The 22662-nt window shown below is 37.3% G+C and overlaps 1 protein-coding gene across 4 annotated transcripts in view; it reads left to right on the plus strand.

The window, feature by feature from the left end:
* Nucleotides 1-22662, plus strand: part of KIF4A (kinesin family member 4A) — a 119676-nt gene that overhangs the window by 147 nt on the left and 96867 nt on the right. For 3 of the 4 annotated variants that reach the window (XM_053202425.1, XM_053202426.1, XM_053202427.1), the window contains exons 1-6: nucleotides 40-454; nucleotides 568-682; nucleotides 4564-4754; nucleotides 6102-6194; nucleotides 9454-9620; nucleotides 9860-9954. In XM_053202425.1, coding sequence (XP_053058400.1) covers nucleotides 185-454; nucleotides 568-682; nucleotides 4564-4754; nucleotides 6102-6194; nucleotides 9454-9620; nucleotides 9860-9954 — 931 coding nt within the window. In that variant the 5' untranslated portion in view covers nucleotides 40-184. Of the gene's footprint in view, nucleotides 1-39; nucleotides 455-567; nucleotides 683-4563; nucleotides 4755-6101; nucleotides 6195-9453; nucleotides 9621-9859; nucleotides 9955-22662 lie in introns of those variants that run through there. The other variant, XM_027053685.2, reaches the window with a different exon arrangement.

The raw sequence follows: 22662 nt of genomic DNA on the forward strand, positions 1-22662 counted from the left end.
GGGGCATACCTTAGCTCAGGATCTGCCTTTCCTGGTACCGTGGGGCTTTGGTTCTTTGTCGTCATCTCCGCCGGGGGCTTTCCTTTTCATTTCAGACTCCACTTCGCTCTCTTCAGAGTGTCGGGCTGACGGGCTGCCCTGTCTGAGGGACAGTGACTTTCCTGAGGCAGCAACCCCCCCTGGGATGGGGAGGCTGCCGCCGCTTCTGCTGAGTTCCGTAACCAATCCATCCCACCCTCCGAGGAGGACTGGAACTCCCACCCCTCCTGACCTACCAAAATTCATCAGCAAGTGTCTTCTTTTCTCCCCTCAGAGACGGTGCTGCGGTAGGATCATGAAGGAAGAGGTGAAGGGAATTCCAGTAAGAGTGGCATTGCGATGTCGCCCTCTGGTCCCCAAAGAGATTAGTGAGGGCTGCCAGATGTGCCTTTCCTTCGTACCCGGGGAGCCACAGGTGCGTAGGCGAGTCCTGGGCTGGCCTCTGAACAGCTGGGGCCAAATGGCAGTGAGGGGCGTGGTCTTGCCTTTCATTTTTTTTTCTTACTCCTTGTTCTTTGCCTTCTCTAGGTGGTGGTTGGTACTGACAAATCCTTTACCTACGATTTTGTGTTTGACCCCTCTACTGAACAGGAAGAAGTCTTCAATACAGCAGTAGCACCACTCATAAAAGGCGTATTTAAAGGTGAGGCTATGTAATTCTTCTACTCCTCGAGCGTGTATTATGTCAGGCACTGTGCCTCGGTGCTGCAAATGAACATGAACAAATGAAACATGAGCCCTGCCTTCAAAAAGCCCACAGCCTAGGAACTAACCCAGTGTCATTTGTGAAAGTCTGTACGCTTGAAAGTAGTTTGATACCGTATTTGTTGTAGGTGGTTCTGCTCATCTTTGCCTTGTATATACATTTTTTGTTTGTTTGTCCTGGAACTCCATTAGATTCTAAGTTCTTTTATGGGTGCTGAAGATGATCGGTATGCCAACCTACTTAAGGCCCAGGTACTGCAAAACCTGTTGAGGGATTCAGAGAAAGATCATATAGCTTCCAGGCCCTGGAGGAGTTCAAAGTCCAGGAGTAGGAGTGGAAGTGGATGACTACATACATAATTTTAAATACATAAAAAATTTTAACCTTTTTGCACTTACCTTTAAGAAAAGACACTTTATTTTATTTTAATATTTATTTACATTTGAATTTTGAGAGAGAGCACAAGTCGGGGAGGGGCAGAGAGAGACACACACACACAGAATCCAAAGCAGGCTCCAGGCTCTGAGCTGTCAGCACAGAGCCTGATGTGGGGCTTGAACTCACCAACTGTGAGATCATGACCTGAGTGGAAGTCAGACGCTTAACTGAGTGAGCCACCCAGGCACTCCTAAGAAAAGACATTTTAAAAGTTAAAAATGCACAATAGACTCAATCCTGCTATAGAAGTAGCACTGTGTTCAAAGTGGTATGATAACCTAAAGGATAGCACTAATATTGCCAGCGGATTAGGGGTGAATTTCACAACACAGGAAATCTTTTAGATAGGTCTTGAATGACGAGTAGAATCCTTAGGTGAAGAAGGATATTTTCTAAAGCCCCCGAATACTCTGACCAGTTAATAATCTTTATTAAAGAAGCTAAGGCTTTAGTGTTGTTGAAGACCATGGCAGGGTTCTAAAGAAGGGAGCAATGTCTGAGAGGTGTCTAATTATTGTTATTCTTTTTTTAATGTTTATTTTTGAGAGAGAGAGAGAGAGAGTGAGTAGGGGAGAGGCAGAGAGAGAGGGATGGAGGATCCGAAGTGGGCTCTGTGCTGACAGCAGCAATCCCATTATGGGGCTCAAACTCAAGAATGGTGAGATCATGACCTGAGCTAAAAGGACACTCAACCGGCCGAGCCACCCAGGCACCCCTAATTATTGTTATTTTAGTACAGAGGTTATTCAGGATTCAAAGCAGAGAGCTACGTAGAAGTAGAAGCATGGCACACCAGTCCCTTAAAGATGAAAGGCATGTTTGAATATCACCTAGTCTTACTTTGTATCCAAAGAAAAATACTTTCCAGCAATATCTCTAAGTGAACTTACACCATCTATTTACAATTCTTTTAAATAGGGATAGGGAACTCACTAACTTGCAATAGGGGGTCCTATTGGTTGGATTTTGGACAACTCTAATTGGGTTAGATTATATTGAGATGAAATTTGCTTCCCTATAATTTCCAGTGATGTTAGTTCATCCCTCTAGGTAAATAGAAGCCTTCTTACAGGCAACAGCTGTTCACATGTTTTTTTCCCCCACTTTTTTAAATGATGTTATGGCTCAGGACACATTGAACACTGTTTTACATTTTTTCCAATATTAAATCAGGGGCACCTGAGTGGCTTAGTTGGCTAAGCATTGGACTTTTGATTTCAGCTCAGGTCATGACCTTGTGGCTTGTGAGTTCAAGACCTGAGTTGGGCTCTGCACTGTTAGTGCAGAGCCTGCTTGGGATTCTCTGTCTCCCTCCCTCTCTGCCCCTCCCCTGCGCGCGCTCTCTCTCTCTCTCTCTCTCTGTCTCTCTCAAAATAAATTAATAAACTTAAAAATTTTTTTAAAAACATTAAAGCAATAATCTCAAACTTATAGAAATGTTGCAAAAACAGCATAAAGAACTTTTTTTCTTCTATCATTTGAGATGAATTGTTGACCTGATGCACCCTGAATGTGTATGTATATTGGCTACAATCAAGGGCTTCCTCCTGCATAACTACAATATAAAGATCAAAATCATGAAATAAGCATTGCTGTATTACTACCATCTAGCCCTCAGACTTCTTTCAAGTTTCACCAATTGTCCCAATAATGTCCTCTAGAGTAAAAGGATCTCATTTAAAAGCACTTATTGTATATAGTTGTACTGCCTCCGTATAGTCTGTTTCATTTTAAAGTTTTTCCAGTCTTTTTTGAAGATCACAAGCCAGTAATTTTGTAAACTGTTTATCAGTTTTGGTGTGTCTGATGTTATGATTAGATTCAGGTTGCATATCTTCAGTAGGAATATCACAGAAGTGGTGCTGTATTCTTTCCTTTGAATCTTATCAAGCAGCACATGATGACTTATTTCATTACTGCTGATGTTCATTTTGATCATTTGATTACAGTGTTGTCTGCGAGGCTTCTTCACTATAAAGTTAAACTTTTTCCTATTTACACATTTGGAAGACAATTATATGATTCTATCTAAGTCTTCTAATTAACCATCCCTCCTTTCCTTTAGTTATTCCAGAAACAATATGGTTCCCAGGCCCTTCATCATCTGGTCATCTTCCTCAGAATGTACCTTCACGGTTTAGTAAGAGCCCTATAGTTCTACTTTTATCTTAACTTGGGAAACTATAAGAATCAAATTATAGTCTTTAGAGGCAATATAAAGTGGGTAGCGATTCTAATATGTATATGTTTGATTAACATTGCTCTCAGTTGCAAAGGCAAAGCCAATATTTTTTCACTCAGCTCAGTGACATCCTCTTCTACTCTGAATTCCCAATACCAGAGAGCCCTGAATATTTTGGAAAAAGTACTGAAACTTGGTTTTCCCAGTTACTACTATATACACATATCTGTGGTATTGTAGATGATTATGGAATGTTATGTTTTTGCCCTGTAGTTGTGCCAATTGACACTAGCTATTTATTACAGTGGAAATCTTGATTTAACATCTTATGATCTTTCAGAATATCAAGGTCTTCATTTAGACATACAAGTTCTTTTAAAAAGAAAAAAAAAGGCCAAGAACATATATCACATTAAATCATACTTAAATGATGACATGTCTATAAGAAGCCTGATAATATGGTCCAGATGGACTGAGAGTTTAAATAGGGAGTGGATGCTTTCATTGGTTATAAAAAATCTACGTTGTTGCCTTTTCAGATGAAGACTGGTAATCAAAAACATATATGTTGGAATTCCTTCTATTTATGCAACTTCTAAGACTTTCATTTAATTCCCATAATTTAGAATTGCTAGAAGTAGAATTATAAAGCTCTGAATGGCTTTTTGACAGTGACTGGGCCACCTTTATTACCTCATTCATATCTTTAAATGTTTTACTTCTTTGGGGTACTTGGGTGGCTCAGTTGGTTAAGCGTCCAACTTCGGTTCAGGTCATGATCTCATGGTTCATGAGTTCAAGCCCCACATCAGGCTCTGTGCTGACAGCTAAGAGCCTGGAGCCTGCTTCAGATTCTGTCCCCCTCTTTCTCTGCCCCTCCCCTGCTCGCTTGCTCTCACTCTCTCTCTCAAAAATAACATTTAAATAACTAACTAAATAAATGTTTTACTTCATAGCTTTTAAGGGCCACAAAGAGGGGCACATATTCTGGAGTTGGTATTTTTTTTCTTTGCTTATTTGGACTAATGCAAAATCATGGCACCCATCTAAGTTTTCTGTATGTCTGCTAGTCCTAAGAGACCCTTGTCTTAAGAGAGCAGTCTCAATTTTGTTGCAAATAATTGCTGAAAGAAGTTGAGGATATTGATTGGTTGAAAATATTTAAACACCACTATGTATGTGACTTCTGTTTTGCCAGGATACAATGCAACCGTCCTGGCCTATGGGCAAACTGGCTCTGGAAAAACCTATTCAATGGGAGGTGCATACACTGCAGAGCAAGAGAATGAACCAACAGTTGGGGTTATTCCTAGGGTAATACAATTGCTCTTCAAAGAAATTGATAAAAAGAGTGACATCGAATTTACTCTGAAAGTATCATACTTGGAGGTAAATGATTTATCTTTAATTATATAGAATTCAAATGTAACTTGGGTGGAAAAAAAAATCCAAATCATGTTTTTCCCGGCATGACTCAAATTAGTAAATTGCATTTTTAGTAAATTACATTTTAATAAATTGATAGAGAAAATTTACTGGCTCAGTTGGATCTGGCTCCCACCCAGTTCTTTTCTTGTCAGAAGAGTCTGTTTAATCTGATTGTTAGAGGAGTTGGCATTGCCGTATAAAAAGATAATAGGAATTCTTTAATTCCAATTTGGCTTCCACTGCTGATTCCCTGTACAGTATGCAGAAGAATATCTGATTTCCCTTTATTATTTTGAAGCCTAAGTGATAATGCTTCTAGTTTCAGGAAGAATGTTATAAAAGGTGGGTGAAGTATTGAGCTGTGTGTGTGATAATAGAATGTGTTTATTGAAACAGATAGTTATTAAATACCTACTGCGTTACAGGACCTGTTCTAGCTACTTAGGATATATCAATGAACAAAACATTAAAATCCCTACCCTTGTGGGGTTTTCATTCTAGTGAATATCACTATACAAGTAGATGGGCCAGTTATATCTAACCTATGACATCAAACCTATGTTTAAGAAATTTGTGGCTTCTGGGAAAGTAGTTGGTTAGTTCCTTAGTAGTGATATCTTTAATAAGCAATAATTAAACTTACATAATTTAAGCATGCAATTATATATTGTATGTGAATACTTCATCCTGGAGTTGAATCTTAATATGTGTAGGAGGTGTGGAGTTGGAAGATGGGGAGTTAAACATCATTAAGATTAGCCTTTTTGGATATCTTGATTAACCCAGTTGTGGTCAAGGTAATCAAATGTAAAAATTACTTAAGAACTTCGTATGTTAAATAGTAGCAACAGCCATAATAGCAAACAAATATGGTGCTTACTATCCGCTAAACACTGTTCTAAGTTCTTAGAGTTCTGGTTGTTGAAATATTGGTTGCCACTTCTCCTGTTTGCTTTTCATTTCCTCCCTCCAATAAGGACCCTTTACTTACATTTTAACAATCAGGAAGGTGATACTGTCATGCCACCATCAAAGAACTGGATTTGGGCACCCATGTAACTTTTCAGTGTGTCCAGTATTCCCAAGAAACTGTCTTAAGAGCAGTCTCAATTTTGTTACAACTAATATGTGAATTCATTCTTGTAAGTATCAAATGGTTACATGTAGAATTAAAGTTCTTTTCTTTATTATAAGAATAAAATGTTGTAAAATATTTTTAATACAGGAAGTCGCAAAGAATTTTCAAAGTCACCCAAGATTACCACTATTAACATCTTGTGTTTGCCACTTTATTTTTAACAATACCAGATTTACAACGAAGAAATCTTGGATCTTCTATGCCCATCTCGTGAGAAAGCCTCTCAAATAAATATACGGGAAGATCCTAAGGAAGGCATAAAGGTGTGTTTGTCTCTCATTTAATGTTACTGAAAAATGTTGGCCACCACTAACATTTACATCTCTTTTATTTGCCACTGTGGTTTTTTTCTTTCAACGTTTATTTATTTTTGGGACAGAGAGAGACAGAGTATGAACGGGGGAGGGGCAGAGAGAGAGGGAGACACAGAATCGGAAACAGGCTCCAGGCTCTGAGCCATCAGCCCAGAGCCTGACTCAGGGCTTGAACTCACGGACCGCGAGATCGTGACCTGGCTGCGCGAGATCGTGACCTGGCTGAAGTTGGACGCTTTAACCAACTGCGCCACCCAGGCGCCCCGCCACTGTGGTTTTAAATGACTACTGACATCTCAGTCTTTCGGGTTTTGTGTGATCTTAATTCCCTTTGTTAATCTAGAATTCCTAAATGGGAGCTGTTGTGGGGAAGGAAGTTTTATCATCTTCCTGTTACCTATTTCTCATTTTTATTTAAATTCTTTAATATATTGTGCAGTACTGGTTTCAGGAATAGAATTTTGTGATTCATCATTTACATATAGCACCCAGTGCCCTCCTTAATACCTGTCACTCATTTAGCCCAATCCCCCCATCCCACTCCCCTAATAAAATAAGATAAAAACAGGGAGGGAGGCAAACCATAAGATACTCTTAAATACAGAGAACAAACTGAGGGTTATCTTCCTGTTACCTCTTGAAGGAATGTTAATATCAATCAATTAAATATTTATTATTTACAGAGTTCTAAGACCAGGCTATTTATTTAGTACAGTAACCACTAGCCACAAATGGCTATTTAAACTTAAATGAACTAAAATATAATGAAATTTAAAATTGAGTCCCTTCATCACACCAGCCACATATCAAGTGCCCACTAGCTATATGTGGCTGGTGGCTACTGTAGGACAACACAGATAACATAACCATGGTCACAGAAAATTTGTTGGGACAGCACTGTAACAGACATTGTGCTAGGCAGTGGGATGATATTTAAAAAGGAAAAAGGGTGAATAATATAAAAAATTTAAAATCCATAAGTACCAAAGGAAGAAGAGATCACTTACATGAGAGGCTTCTGTCATATGGTTTAGATGTGGGATGAGGAGCTGAACAGAAAATTCAAGGCAAGGTTGGGAGTTTAGTATACGGGAGTGGACCAAATCCAGAAGCTAGAATCAAAAACATGCACAGCTTGGATCTAGCTCCAGCTTGAGTATTCAGGGGTGGAGAATCCAAGGCTGGAAGTAGATGAGTCTATATAACTTAGGAAAAATTGGTAAAATAGTATCTTACCCATCTCCTTTTCCTTCCTCTCTTCCCTGCATGGAAAGTTGAAGGTTTAGGATACAGGTACATGAGGAGCAGCTGTGCTTATGATTTTTTTTTTCTGGTCATTAGCCAGGTATTAAAGCAAGGCTTGAAAGGTCAGACTTATTTGAAAGCCTGAAAAATTTGGAATATAGGGAGACAATTTGGATAGTGGGGATACAAAACCTGGGCAAAATGTGTGCTATTGCCAGAAAGAATATTGGTACTGAGCCAGGTTTTGGCCCATTTCCAAGATCTTTTATATGCATGCCAAGGCAGGAATTAAATCCCAAGCATTATTTGAGGTAAAATTCTCAAAGAAGTGTGAGTATCTGACTTAAATTAGAGTGGGTAAGAACAAGTTTGTAAACACTCTTCAAATGGGATGGATGGAATATAAGTAGAGAAAAGAAGTAAGGGTATTCTTGTAGCAAGGAGTAGCTTAAGCAGGAAAACAGGAAATATACTCTTGGGGATAATAAGACTACACCGGTCTGTCTGGATTAGAGAATTTGAGTTGAGAATTAATAGATGTGTTAGGACCAGATTATGAAGCCAGGCTAAAGCATCATGTGTTCCATCCCTGTGAACAGTTTATAAATGAGATTGCTATGGCCAAGATTTTGTCTTATGTGTGTATCTCTCCAGCTATGTTAGCTCCTGAAGTTTAAGAGTGTCTTAAAAATCTCCTTGGGAGCACCTGGGTGGCTCGGTAGGGCAGCAGACTCTTGATTTCGGCTCAGGTCATGATCTTGTGGTTTGCTGTCAGTGCGGAGCCTGCTTGGGATTCTCTCTCTCCCTCTCTCTCTGCCCCTATACCACTCATGTATGCGCATGTGTTCTCTCTTTCTCTCTCTCTCTCAAAATAAATACATACACTTCAAAGAAATCTCCTTGGATCCTCATTATTTAGCACAGAACTTAGTAATTTGGTGACATTTTAGGAAGCAGGCTTTTACGGAGACTGAACAGAAGTAGACTGAAAAGGAGACAGACTAGGAAGACAGATGAGGAAGGCCAGTTGGAGAAACTTTGCCTTATTCTTCACGCATGAAGTAAGATTCGCCTGGACTAGGCAAGTAGATGTGGAAAGGAAAAGGAAGCGATGGATGCAAAAGAAAAATGACTAGGAGCTGGTGATAGATGAGACAGGGAGAAATGGAAGGCAAAGAATTGAAGGTGAATCTGAGGTTTTGAGAACAGAGATACTGATAGAAGTGGAGAAGTAGTGGAGAGAATCAGTGTTGGTGGAAGGAAGATGAGTTTGTTTTATAATTCACTGTTTTCAAAGTGTAAGAGGCAGGCAATTTGAAATGAAAGACTAGAAATTAGGACCACAGATGTAGATTTGGGAGCCATGGAGTAATAAAATAATAGCATATTTGGGCTAGAAGGGACATTATAATCATCTAGGGCAATCTTCAGAGACTCCAAGAGATTTTAACTTGTACAAATTCTCTTGGGTGGATATGTACCAAGCCTAGGACTCTGTTTTCCTGCTATTTCCCCTAGTGAAAATGAAGTATAAAACAGGTCAGTGGTATACGAAGGATCATAGGGTCACATGGAGAAAGTAGTAAAGAGAAATACCATAACTATTTGTGTTGCCCTTCTTGGGGCCAAAGCTTACCTTCACTTGGGGGTTCTCCAGAAGGCACCTATTCATTGCTTTATCCTAAAATCTAGAGATCTCTTCTAGCTCCAGTATTGTCTGGTACCCTTGTTTTGGAAGTCCCTAGGGGAGATTAGAGACCTTGGTTTGCAGTGATCACAGAGTTGCTAGTCAAACAGTCCTCATTACCACAACTGTTCTATTTATTGAGGTTCTATTGGAACATGAAAGCATTATTTTTTTAAACTACCAATCCCTATATCTCTGATGAAGTATTTAAAGTAGAATCTAAAATAAGTAAATAAAGTTGAATCTTAAGGAAATTTTTTTCTTTCTCTGAATTAGATTGTGGGACTCACCGAGAAGACTGTTTTAGTTGCTCTGGATACCGTTTCCTGTTTGGAACAGGGTAACAACTGTAGGACTGTGGCCTCCACAGCTATGAACTCCCAGTCATCCCGATCTCATGCCATCTTTACAATCTCCATTGAACAAAGAAAGAAAAGCGACAAGTAAGTTACAGTTACAGCTTCAAGAGTCAACATTTTTAACTTAGTTCAACTGAAGTTGAGTATTAAGTTGCTTCTTTGGCTGATTGACAATTCCTCGGAGATCAGTACTCTGAGTACTGGTAACCAGTGGAGCCATTTGAGCTGACTTGGAAGAACATGAGAGCCAGCAGGTCAGCTTTGACACTCAGCTGCCTTCAAGCTCACGTACTGTTCTCATTGGTGTCTTCTTGTCATCACAGGAATAGCAGTTTTCGCTCCAAGTTGCATCTTGTAGACCTTGCCGGATCAGAAAGACAGAAGAAAACCAAGGCTGAAGGGGACCGTCTAAAAGAGGGTGAGAGAAATTAAGGCCACAGTTGTAGATGAAAATTTGCAGTACTCTTACTGTGTTGTTGCTGCCTTGACTGAAGTATTTCAGGTCGTATTCTAAAGGTAGCTGCAATTCAAGTTTGAGGCTGATTTCAGAAATAGTGAAACATTGTTTCTTTCCCTTACACTCATTTTCTAATGTAGGGATGAGATTTGGATCTGGCCCTGGGTTTGATTTCATCTGGTCCAGGCAAGTTTTAGTTTTTGTTCTGTTTTACCCCCCAGCTACTTATGATTAAAATCAGTATCCTGATTCTGTCATCTGAAGCATTCACTGTCCTTATCAGACACTGTCACTTATAAACCTCATCAGCATGGTTTCCAGATGTTCATTTAAGTTGTTGGATATACACAATGAAGCTCCTAAGGCTGAAAGAACCCCGTGGTGTATGCTATTAGACACATTTGTCTAGCATGATAGTGGCCTGGTAATCTGCATGCTTTGGGAATGATCTTTCAAATGATTATTCTAGGTAACAAAAATTAATCTAGTTAACAAAAATTAACAACCAGCTCCTATTTCTCAATGTTGTACCTAAGGATCTCATAAAAGATTTTGCCAAATGCCTTGCCACAGTTCAGGTATACTATGTCTGACATATTTCTCATAGCTACCAGTTCAGTAACAGTACAAAAAAGAAATAGGGGCGCCCAGATGGCTCAGTCAGTTGAGCATCTGACTCTTGGTTTCGGCTCAGGTCATGATCTCAGGGTTGTGATATTGAGCCCTTTGTTGGACTCTACACTTAGCTTGGGATTCTCTCTTTTCCTCTGTCTCTCTCCCCACACTCACACGTGCTCTCTAAAAAATTTTCAAAAAAAAAAAGAAATAAGGATTAGCCTAAATTGACTTCGTGAATTCAAGCTGGCTTCTAGCGTTTATTCTTCCGTTCCTAGGTTCTTGCAAGCCATCCCTGTAATATTCTGTCCCATAATAATCTAGAAGACTTACATCAAACTTACTGGTCTGTAATTTATAGAATTAACTTATACCTCTTTTTTTTTTTTTTGAAAATTGAAATTGCATCTGTCCAGTCTTCTGGAATGTCTTTCTCTGTGCTTCCTCAAAGATCATTGACATAGCTTCAGCATTCTTATTTGAAATTACTCTCATTTTTCTTGGTAATAATTCCTCTGGCCCAAGATATTTGAACTCCTGTTAAAGTAGTTCAGTTCTCACTTACTACCCCTTTACTCATATTGGGCTTCAGTTCCCTCTGGGGAACTGAGAATGCAGAAGCAAAAATAGTAATTGAGGAATTTTACCTCTGTCATACATCATTATTATACTGCTGGCACAGGGCAGAGACCTATTTCTTCCTCATTCAGCTTTTTGTTCTGAATGTATTTGAAAGTGCCCTTTTTGTTCTGTGTTTGCACTGTGAGATTTAGCCTTCTTAATACTATTTTTAAAGGTTCTTCTGCCTCTGTCTTTTTTTAGGTTTACAGTTCTGAGTTTTTTTAACAGCTTTATTGAGATCTAATTCACGTACCATAAAAATCACTCATGTAAACTGTACATTTCGGTGGATTTTAGTATATTCACAGAGTTGTACAACCATCACCACAATCTAATTTTAGAACATTATTATCAACCTCAAAAAGAGACTCCATACCAATTAGCAGTCACTCCCCATTCCCACCCCCTTCTCTAGCCCTAGGCAACCATAACCTGTATTTCGTATAAATATAGTCATAGAGTATGTGGTCTTTTGGGAGTGGCTTGCTTCACTTAACATAAGATTTTTAAGGATCATCCATACTTCATTCACTTTTATTGCAGAATCATATTCTGGTGTATGGATATACAACATTTTGTTTGTATCAGTTGCATCCAATTTGGCTATTTTGAATATTGCTCTCTGAGCATCTGTGTATAAGTTTTTGTGTAGACAAATGGGTTTTTTTGGTTTTTTTTGTTTTTGTTTTTTAAAATTTTTTAGAGAGAGAGTGAGAGAGCACGAGTGGGGGAGAGTGGGAGAGGGGGAGAGAAAGGGAGAATCCCAAGCAGGTTCCATGCCAGCATGGAGCCCAACATGGGACTTGATCCCATGACCCTGGGATCATGACCCAAGCCAAAATCAAGAGTCAGACATCCAACTGACCAAACTACCCAGGCGCCCCAGTGTAGACAAATGTTTTAATTTCCGTTTAGGTATATACCAAAGTGTGTAACAGCTGGGTCGTATGGTAACTTTTTAAATTTATTTTTTTTAATTAAAATGTAATTAATATACCATAAAATTCACCTCTTTAAACTGTACAATTCAGTAATTTTTATATATTCACAAAGTTGTGTACCCATCACCACAGTAAGTTTTAGAACATTTTCATCACCCCAAAAAGAAAACCCACACGCATTAGCAAGAAAACCCACACGCATTAGCAGTCATTTCCTATTTTTTCCCAACCTCCCCCCACTCCCACCCTGCCTGTCTATGATTAATCTTTTTTCTGTCTCTACAGATTTGCCTATTCAGGACATTTCATATGATCATATAATATATGGTCTTTGTGACTGGCTTCTTTCACTTAACAATGTTTTCAAGGCTCATCCATGTTGTGTAACATGTATCACTACTTCATTGCTTTTTATTGCCGAACAATATTCTATTACATGAGTATATTAATACTATTATTAATTATTAATACATATTCATATATATATTTATCCACTGATGGACATTTGGGTTGTTTCCACTTTTGTTTTTTATGAATAATGCTGCGATGAGCATTGATGTACAAGTTCTCAAGTGGGTGTATGTTTTCATTTCTCTTGGGTCTATACCTAAGAGTGGAATTGCTGGATCATGTGATAACTCTGTGTTTAACTTTTTGAAGAACTGCCAGACTGTTTTTCACAGGAACTATACCACTTTAACTTTCTTAGGATTGTTATTTTTAGAAATCTAATTCTAGTTCTAAAAATAGGATTCTAATTCTTTCATATTCTTACTTTTATTATTTTTTGGTTTTTTATTTTATTTATACTTCTCCCCCCATTCTTTTTAATTTTTTATTTTTGAGAGAGAGAGGATGCAAGTGATCAAGGAACAGAGAGGGAGAGAGACAGAATCCCAGGAGGGGAAGAGAGAGGGAGAGAGAGAGAAGCGGGGCTCACCAGACATGGGGCTTGAGCTCACCAACTGTGAGATCATGACCTCAGCTGAAGTTGGATGCTTAAACGACTAAGCCACCCAGGAGCCCCTATTATTTCTTTAATTGTAGCCATCCTAGTGCATGTGAAGTGATAACTCATTGTGGTTTTGGTTTGCATTTCCTCAATGGCTAATGATGTTGAGCATTGTTTCATGTGCTTATCAGCAATTTATATATCTTTTTAGAACAATGTTCTTTCAGATTCTTAGCCCATTTTTTAATTGGGTTATTTATCTCTTTATGGTTGAGTTATGTGTGTTCTTTATACTAAGCCCTTATCAGTTTATGAATGCTCTGGATACTAACCCCTTATCAGATACATACTTTGCAAATGTTTTCTCCCATTCTCTGGGTTATGTTTTCACTTACTGATGGTATCCTTTGAAGCACACAGTTTAAAAAAACTTGATGACATCCATTCATCTACTTTTTCTCTTGTTGTGTGTTTGGTGTCATATCTTTTTTTTTTTTTTAATTTTTTTTCAACGTTTTTATTTTTGGGACAGAGAGAGACAGAGCATGAACGGGGGAGGGGCAGAGAGAGAGGGAGACACAGAATCGGAAACAGGCTCCAGGCTCCGAGCCATCAGCCCAGAGCCTGGCGCGGGCTCGAACTCACGGACTGCGAGATCGTGACCTGGCTGAAGTCGGACGCTTAACCGACTGCGCCACCCAGGCGCCCCTGGTGTCATATCTTTAAAAAAATGCCTAATCCAAGGTCACAAAGATTTATGCTTGTTTTTTTCTAGGAGTTTTATGGTTTTAGATGCTGTATTTAAGTCTTTGATCCATTTTGAGTTAATTTTTGTATATGGTGTGAAGTGGCAGTCCAAACTTCAGTCTTTTTGCATGTAGATATTCAAGTATCCCTGCATCATTTGTTGAAAAGACTATTCTTTCCCATGGAACTGTCTTGGCATCATTGTCAAGAACAACTGGCATCTCAATTCTATTCCATTGATCTGTATGTCTATCCTTATGCCAGTACTGTACTATCTTGATTACTGTAACTTTGTAGTAAGTTTTGAAATCAGGAAGTGTGAGTGCTTCAACTTTGTTCTTTTTAAAGATTGTTTTGGCTATTCTGGGTCCCTTGCATTTCCATATGAATGTTAGGATCAGCTTGTCATTTTCTGAAAAGAAGGCAGCTGGGATTTCATAGGGATTGTGTTGAATCTGTAGATCAATTTAGGAAGTATTGCCATCTTAATATTAAGTCTTTCAATTCACAAACCTCAAATGGCTTTCCATTCATTTAGATCTTCTTAAATATACTTCAATACTTTTTTTAACTTTCAGAGTATAAGTTTTACACTTGTTAAACTTATTCCTAAATATTTTGTTCTTTTCAATGCTGTTGTAAATGGAATTTCATTTTCAAATTGTTTATTGAGCTTTGTATAGTGATCTTGTATCTGCAACCTTGCTGAATTTGTTAGTTCTAATAGGTCTTTAATGGATTCTTTAGGATTTCTATATACAAGTTCATGTCATCTGTGAACAGAGATAATTTTACTTCTTCCTTGCTGGTCTGGATGCCTTTATTTCCTTTTCTTGCCTCATTGTCCTGGCTAGAACCTCTAGGACAATGTTGGATAGAAGTGGTGAGAATGGATATTGTTGTCTTGTTCCTGATTTTAGGGGAAAAGCACTCAGTCTTTTACTACTAAGTATAACGTTAGCTGTGGGTTTTTCTTTTCTCTTTATAATTTTTTTAATGTTTATTTATTTTTGAGAGAGAGAGAGAGAGCGAGCACATGCGCAAGCAGGGGAGAGGCAGAGAGAGAGAGGGAGACACAGAATCGGAAACAGGCTCCATGCTCTGAGCTGTCAGCACAGAGCCTGGAGTAGGGCTTGAACCCATGAGCCACAAGATCATAACCTGAGCTGAAGTCGGACGCTTAACTGACTGAGCCACCCAGGCACCCCAGCTGTGGGTTTTTCATAGATGCCCCTACCTGGATGAGGAATTTCTGTCTATATCTAGTTTGTTGAGTGTTTTTATCATGAGTTTGTCAAATGATTTTTCATCATCTATTGGCATGATCATATTATTTTGTTCATTATTCTGTTGATATGGTTTATTGCATTAAATGATTTTTGGATGTTAAACCAATCTTGTTTTCCTAGAGTAAACCTAACTTGTTGCTTTAGTATATTTAGTGACTTTCTTGGACTAATTCTGTAATTCCCAGTAGTATACAGTCACAGAAGGTTAGTGGTTAGTCAATGATTGGTCTCAGATTTCCTTAAATGCCTTGAACTATAACTTTTCCAGCATTTGCCTAGGGCTCTGTATTAGGTGTTGGGGCTTGTCCCTAACACTCAGACTTGTTACAACTCTATCTTAGTCACTTCTTGAACTGGGCCTCAAAGTCAGCCAGGGGTACAATATAAGGGCTTTTTAGGTATTTCCTGCCACTTTTAGGTCTTTCCTGAGCATGCACATAGCTTTCTAGATCTCCAGAAATATATCCTAGCTTTTTAAAGCCCCCTGTGGACACTTCATTCCCCAGATCTTCCTTTTAAGTTTTCAAGCAGGCTCTTATTTAAAACTGTGGCTATTAAGTTTGGTGTGTATTGTCACCAGATATTTTTCTGTACATAAGTGTGCATATACATGTAGTAATATATTTGTTATATGCCTTTACAGGTTTTAGTATTGCTAAGTTAATTTTGTTTGAATTACACAAGTAATGTATGGATAAATTCCTAGTATAAAAACACAAGCAACGCAGATGAAGAGAAAAGCCCGCCTTGATCTACCTCCCAATCCTAATCTAGGAATAACTACTTTCACCTGCCTGGTTTTTTAATTGGTGTTTCCCTGTTGTTTTTAAAGACAAATGCTATCATACTGCATATATTATTTTTCAACTTCCTTTTGTCTCTTAATAAGATATCTTTGAAATCTCTTTGTATCACTATATAAATCTGCCTCATTTTTAGAACTGCTATATAGAATTCTACAGTGTTCAAAGTCTACCATGTTTATTTAACTCTTCCTGTTTTGAATCACATTTAGGTTGTCCAGTTTCTAGCTATTGCTAGAAACTGAGGTATCGACTGATACCTCAGTCGATAGCAATGTATATGATATATACTTGAGAGTATTCTCTAGATTATATACTGGGAAGAGGAATTGCTAGGGTGAAGGACATACACATTTGAGATTTTCAATACTGCTAAATATTGTTCTCCAAAATATCTGTCCCAGTATACATGCTATCTATACTATATGAGAATGTTTCCCTGTACTGTTGACAGTATTCATATCATTGATATTTTTATTTTTGTCCATCTTGAACATTGCATGTTACTTTTAAAAATTTGTATTTCCCCCAATGACTTGTGAAATTGAACATTTTTTTCATGTTATTGGCCATTTCTCTTTCCATTTCTGTGAATTGCCTGTTCATACCCTTTGATTACTTTTCTTCTTTCAGGTTATATTTCTCTTGTTGACTTTAGAAGTTGTTTATATATTCCAGATATTAATGACTTGTTGCATATATATTACATGTATTTTTCTCGGTCTCATTTTTTAACTTTGTAATCTTTTCATTCATGTTTTCCCAATTTTGTTTTCCTAATTTTTTCTTGAGGTAAAATTTATATACAATAAAATGCACATATTTTAAATGTTCAGTTTGTTGAGTTTTGATAGTTGTGTATGCACTTGTGTAACTATCATTCCCTTGTACCCTTTCCCAGTCAACCCACCCTACCCATTTTCCACCTTAAGCAACCACTTTCTTTCTGACTTCTGTCACCATAGATTAATTTTGCATGTTCTTAGACTTCATATTAATGGAATCATATCATTTTTATTTGCCTGGCTGCTTTTATTTACCATAATGTGGTTAGTTGTGGGGTTTTTTGGAGATTCGTCCATGTTCTTGCTTTGATTAATGATGTGTTCCTCTGTGTTGCTGAGTAGTATTCCATTATATAATTATACCACTATTTGTCTTTCCATTCTCCTTTAGATGGAAATTTGGGTCATTCCCAGTTGTTAGCTATTATGAATAAGGCTGCCTTGAGCATTCATGTGCAGGTCTTTTTGTTAATATATGTTTTCATTTCTCTTGGGTAAATACCTAGGAATGGAAGAGGTAGATGTATGCTTAATGGTATAAGAAAATGCCTAATGGTTCTCTAACATAGTTTGTACCATTTCTAACAGTTTGTATCATTTCAGCAACGTATGAGAGTTCCAGTTCATCACAGTTAGAAACATTAGCGTGAGTGTCAACTGGCATCTCATCATGGTTCTAATTTGCATTTCAAAGATGACAATGTTGAGCCTCTTTTCATGTACTTACTGTCTATGTATCTTATCTTTTGAAGTGTCCTTCAAGTCTTTTACCCATTTTAACAAATTGAGTTATTCATCGTTTTATTGATGATTTGTGAGAGTTCTTTATATATTTTGGATTCAAATGTCAGATAGTGTATATTACAAATATTCTTTTATAATCTGTGGCTTGTCTGTCTTTTTAATGATATCTTTGAGCAGAAATTTTAATTTTTTGTGAAGTGCAGTTTCTCATTTCTTTTCATTAATGCTTAGAAAAGCTCTAAAAGCTTTTAGCACAAAAGCTTGTGTCCTGTCCATGAAATCTTTGCCTGCCCAGAGTCATGAAGATAATCTCCCATGTTTTCTACTTGAAGCTTTATAGTTTTAACTTTTACATTAGTTTTGTAATCTATCTTTAATTAGTTTTTGGTTATAAAGTGAGATAGGGGTTGATCATTCCCCTGACCCCACATGGATATCTGGTTGTTCTAGCATCATTTATTAAAAAGAAGTCCCTTTACCCACTGATTTGACTTGGTATCTTGATATGTTGGGTTGAAGATATGTGTGTAGGTGTATTTCTGGACTCCATTCTGCCCTATTAGTATATCTGTTTATTCTTAAGCCCTTTAATAGATATAGTTTATAGTGTATTTTAATCTCTGGGAGGGCAAGTTTCTCCTTACTGTTCTTTTATCAGAACCAGTTTGATTATTTTGTCTTCCAGATGAGTTTTAGAATCAGGCTGCCAAGTTCTATGAAAAATTCACAAATTTCATAAATTCTGAATTCAATTTATAGATTAACTTGAGGAGAATTGTGCCTACTCCTCCAGCAGCATGATCTCTGCATTTTTATTCAAGTCTTCTTTTATGTCTTTCAGTGAGCTTTTATAGTTTTCTTAATATAATTCTTACACCACCTACCTTGGTAGGCATATTCTGGAGTATTATAGTTTGTGTTGCTATTTTGAATATCCCTTCTTCTATTTTATTTTTTAATCCTGTCTAGGAAAAGTATTAATTTTCAAATTTTGATTCTGTATCTTACCACATTGCTGAATTGCTTTCTTAGTTTCTCATTTTTGGCAGTTGCGTTTCTTGGGTTCCTGGGTAGGTATTCATATTATTTTCAAGTAGACACTTTGGCCTCTTCCTAACGTACTTTATTTCTTATTTCAGTACAAAATTGAATAGTACTAGTGATAGTAGCCATTCTAATTTTTTTATTTTTTTTACTCTAGCTGGGATATTGCCAGTGTTTCACCTTTAATTATCAGTACAGCTCTGGCAGCTATCCTTTGTCAAGTTAAGGAAGTGACTTTTCGTTCCTAGTTTGCTAAGAATTACATATTTTTAAAATAAGAAATGAGTATTGAGTTTATCATTGGGAATTAATGATCATGTAGTTTTTCTTCTTTTAACCTATTGTTAGAATGAATTGTAGAAATAACTTTTCTATCAGTGAATCGTCCCCAATTGAACATGATAAGTTATTCTTCCTGTACATTGCTGGGTTTCATGTACTAATTTTCAATTTAGGGCATTTACATATATGTTCCTATGAGAGAGTAGCCTGTAACTTTTTTTTATATGTGTGCTCCTTTTGTCCAGTTTTGGTTTGAAGGTTTTGCCAACTGTATAAAATTAGTTGGGAAACTTTTGATTTTTTTTCTGTGGTCTGGTACAGTTTAAATAACATGGGAATTATCTTTGAAGTTTTCTTGAATAATTAGATTTTCTCTATCTGGAGCCAATGTTGATCATTTATATTTTCTTAGAAAACTATTCACTTCGTCTAGATTGTCAAATTTATTGGCATAATTTTGCATATGGATTTACTTTATAGTTTTAATCTCTATATCTGTAATTATGTCTCTCCTTTTAGTTCATTTGTTTATTTTCTCTTTTTTTCTATCACATTTGACAAATTTGTTAATTAACTGTCCTTTTTTCTGCTTTTTTTTTTTTTGCTCTCTATTAATGACTTCTTCCTCAGTTGTTTTATTTTGTTTGTTATATTTTTTGTATTGCTCCCTGAGTTGAAAGCTTAGTTCTTTTTTTTTCTTTTTTTTTAAGCTTTTAGAGAAGTCAGCATGGTATAATGAATACCCCATGTACCTGTCCTACAGTTCCAACAATGGCTAATTTATGACCAGGCTTGTTTCACCTGTATCCTGATTAGTTTCTCCCACTGATATTATTTTGAAGCAAATCCCAGATATATTTTTTTATTAATTTCAGTTTGTATCTGAAAAAATAAGAACTTTTAAGAATATAATCACCTAAAAATTAATAATAATTCCTTAATATCATTAAATATCTTGTCAGTGCTCAAATTTCCAATAGTCTCATTAATTCTGTTTATTTGGGGCCACCTGGGTGGCTCAGTTGGTTAAGCATCCAACTCTGGCTCAGGTCATGATCTCACAGTTCGTGGTTCAAGCCCTGCGTGGGGCTCTGTGCAGACATGCTCAATGTCTGGAGCCTGCTTCCGATTCCATGTCTTCCTCTCTCTCTGCCCTCCCCTGCTCGGCGCTCTGTCTCTGTCTCTCTCGAAAATAAAATAAAACATTAAAAAAAATTCTGTTTATTTGGGTCAAGATCTAAGCAAAGTCCACACATTGATCTCACTTGATAGGTTTTTTAAGTTTCTTTTAATCTGTGAGTATCGCCTCCATCTCTCCTTACCCCTCAATTTCCTGGAATATTTATTGAAGAAATCGGGTTGTCTTACAGAATTTCTCATAGTCTGAATTCTGCTGATTGCATCCCATGTAGTTTTAATATGTTTCTCTTTCCTTTATATTTCCTACGAATTGGTAGCTAGATCTAGAGCCTAAGTGACATTCAGGATAGATTTTTTTCTTTTTTTCCTTTTATGTATACCATTTGATTATCTCTCTTTTGGTAGCATAGTTCACTTGTTTTCAATTGTTCTCTAAAAAGATACATTTAAAACTATACATTTTCCTCTAAGTACCACTTGGATATGGTCTTATAATTTTGAGAAATAGTCCTCTATTAATTTCTAAGTTAGATGACCATACTGCCTTTTTCATTTTTCCTTTAACCTAAGAATTATGTAGAAGGTGTTTCTATGTACCCTATTATTGCTTATTTCTGATACATTGCATTATGACCAATAAATGTGTATGACTTCTGGTTTTTGAAATTTGGCCTGATTCTTGTTTGGTCTTTCTTGATATTCCATGTGTATTTGAAAAAAGTGTGTTTTCTGTTGGGTATGTAGTTCCATATGTGCCTATTAGATAAACTCTCTAATTATATTATTCAGATCCTTCATGTTCTTTCTTGTTATTTGCTTAATAAGTTATTTTGTCACAATATGACCAAGGATTTGTCAGTTTCTCCTTGTATTTCTTTATACATTAGATATATGTATATATATGCATTTTATGCATTATATATATGTATACACACACATTTTTTGCAGCTATTTTTTTAATTGAAGTGTAGTTGACATACAATGTTATATTAGTTTCAGGTGTACAACTTAGTGATTCATGATCCTATACATTACTCAGTGCCCATAAGTATAGTCACCATCTGTCACTATACAATGTTATTACAATTATATACATATATATTTTTTTAATGTTTATTTTTGAGAGACAGAGTACGAGTGGGGAAGAGGCGGAGAGAGCGGGAGACACAGAATCCGAAGCAGGCTCCAGCACGGAGCCCGATGCAGGGTTTGAACTCAATAACCGCAAGATCATGACCTGAGCCAAAGTCAGACACTTAACCTACTGAGCCACCTAGGTGCCCACCCCCCACCCCGATGTTTTCTTTTAACAGAGGGTTTTATCCTACATATATCTTATGTTTGTGTTTGGTTATTCCTGCTGTGTCACTGGTTGCTAGCCCAGGGGTCTGCTCCTACTCTGGTACCACAACCAATTACCATGGACTATTGTCCCAAAGCTTTTTTGCTGAATCCCCTACCTTCAAGTCTGCACTACCCCTAGAGTTGGTGCCACCTTTCACAGCAGTTCTCTCCTGTATGTATTTTTTTCTTCTGCTAGTCTTATACATCTGCTTTCAATCTCTCAAGAATTTTGCAGTCTTGAGCCCACCAGTGATAGACTCACAGGTGGTTAGTGGCTTCTCACTTGGCAGCATTTTCAAAGACTTTTAGGGGTTCTCAAAGGAATTTCACTCAACTGCATTAGAGTTTTGCAAACACATTCTGGGTTACCCATTTTAGCTTCAAAGCTTCACTTTCCTCATTTGTAAAATAGGATTCGAATATATACATACCCCCACAGGGATGTGAGGATTAAGTGAACTCATATATATAAAACATGCAGTGTGATTCCTGGTATATAGTAGCTTCTTAATAATCATCAATTCCATCTCCTGTGTTTTACTTGCTCTGGATGGTGGTTAATAAGGAGTATAGGGGCCCTACTGATATTTATAGACAAGCCCAGCTGAACTAAGGACCCTAGAAGCTTGCTAGGGTGCTTGTCAACATTTGAGGTAGATTTTGAGGGTGGAAGAAGCTTTAGGGTGTGACTTGTCCTAGCAGAATTAAGTTTTCTTTAGTTAATAAAATATCATTCCCAAAGCCAAGCTCCCCACTATTAGAGGGAATAATTTTCTACCTATTGAGAGCAAAGAAAGTTGCTAGCCACTCTTGGATATTTTCTGAGGGTGGATACGGCCCATCAGAATTTTGTTGCATATTGCATTATTGGGGGTGGAGGAAGGCAATGTACTCAAGTAGATTTGATTTATGAGGCAAAGAAGTTTATGATAAAATCATGGCCTCAGGTCAAGTGGGAGATGCCATTAGCTGAAGGGAAATTAGCAAGAAAAGAAGACATAGGTAGAGAGCAGACTACAAAGAGAAAGATAATAAATTTGATTTTGGACATGTCAGATTTGAAATGCATATTAGAAAAATCCAGGAGGAAATGGGAAATTCAGAACTAGAGCTTAGAAGCAACATCTGGGGGTGGGGGTGGGGCCTGGCTGGCTCAATCAGAAGAGGATGCGACTTTTGATCTCGGGGTGGTAAATTTGATCCCCAGGTCATAAGTTCGATCCCCACACTGGGTGTAGAGATTGCTTAAGTAAATAAAACATTTAAAAAAAAGAAGCAAGATCTGAGCTGGAGATAAATAGTTGAAATCCATGGGTAAAGTTGCCCAGGGAGAGTTGTGTAGAGAAAGACTAGATAACAAGA

The sequence above is a fragment of the Acinonyx jubatus genome, chromosome X (genome assembly GCF_027475565.1).
Source record: "Acinonyx jubatus isolate Ajub_Pintada_27869175 chromosome X, VMU_Ajub_asm_v1.0, whole genome shotgun sequence".
Lineage (NCBI taxonomy): Eukaryota > Metazoa > Chordata > Mammalia > Carnivora > Felidae > Acinonyx > Acinonyx jubatus.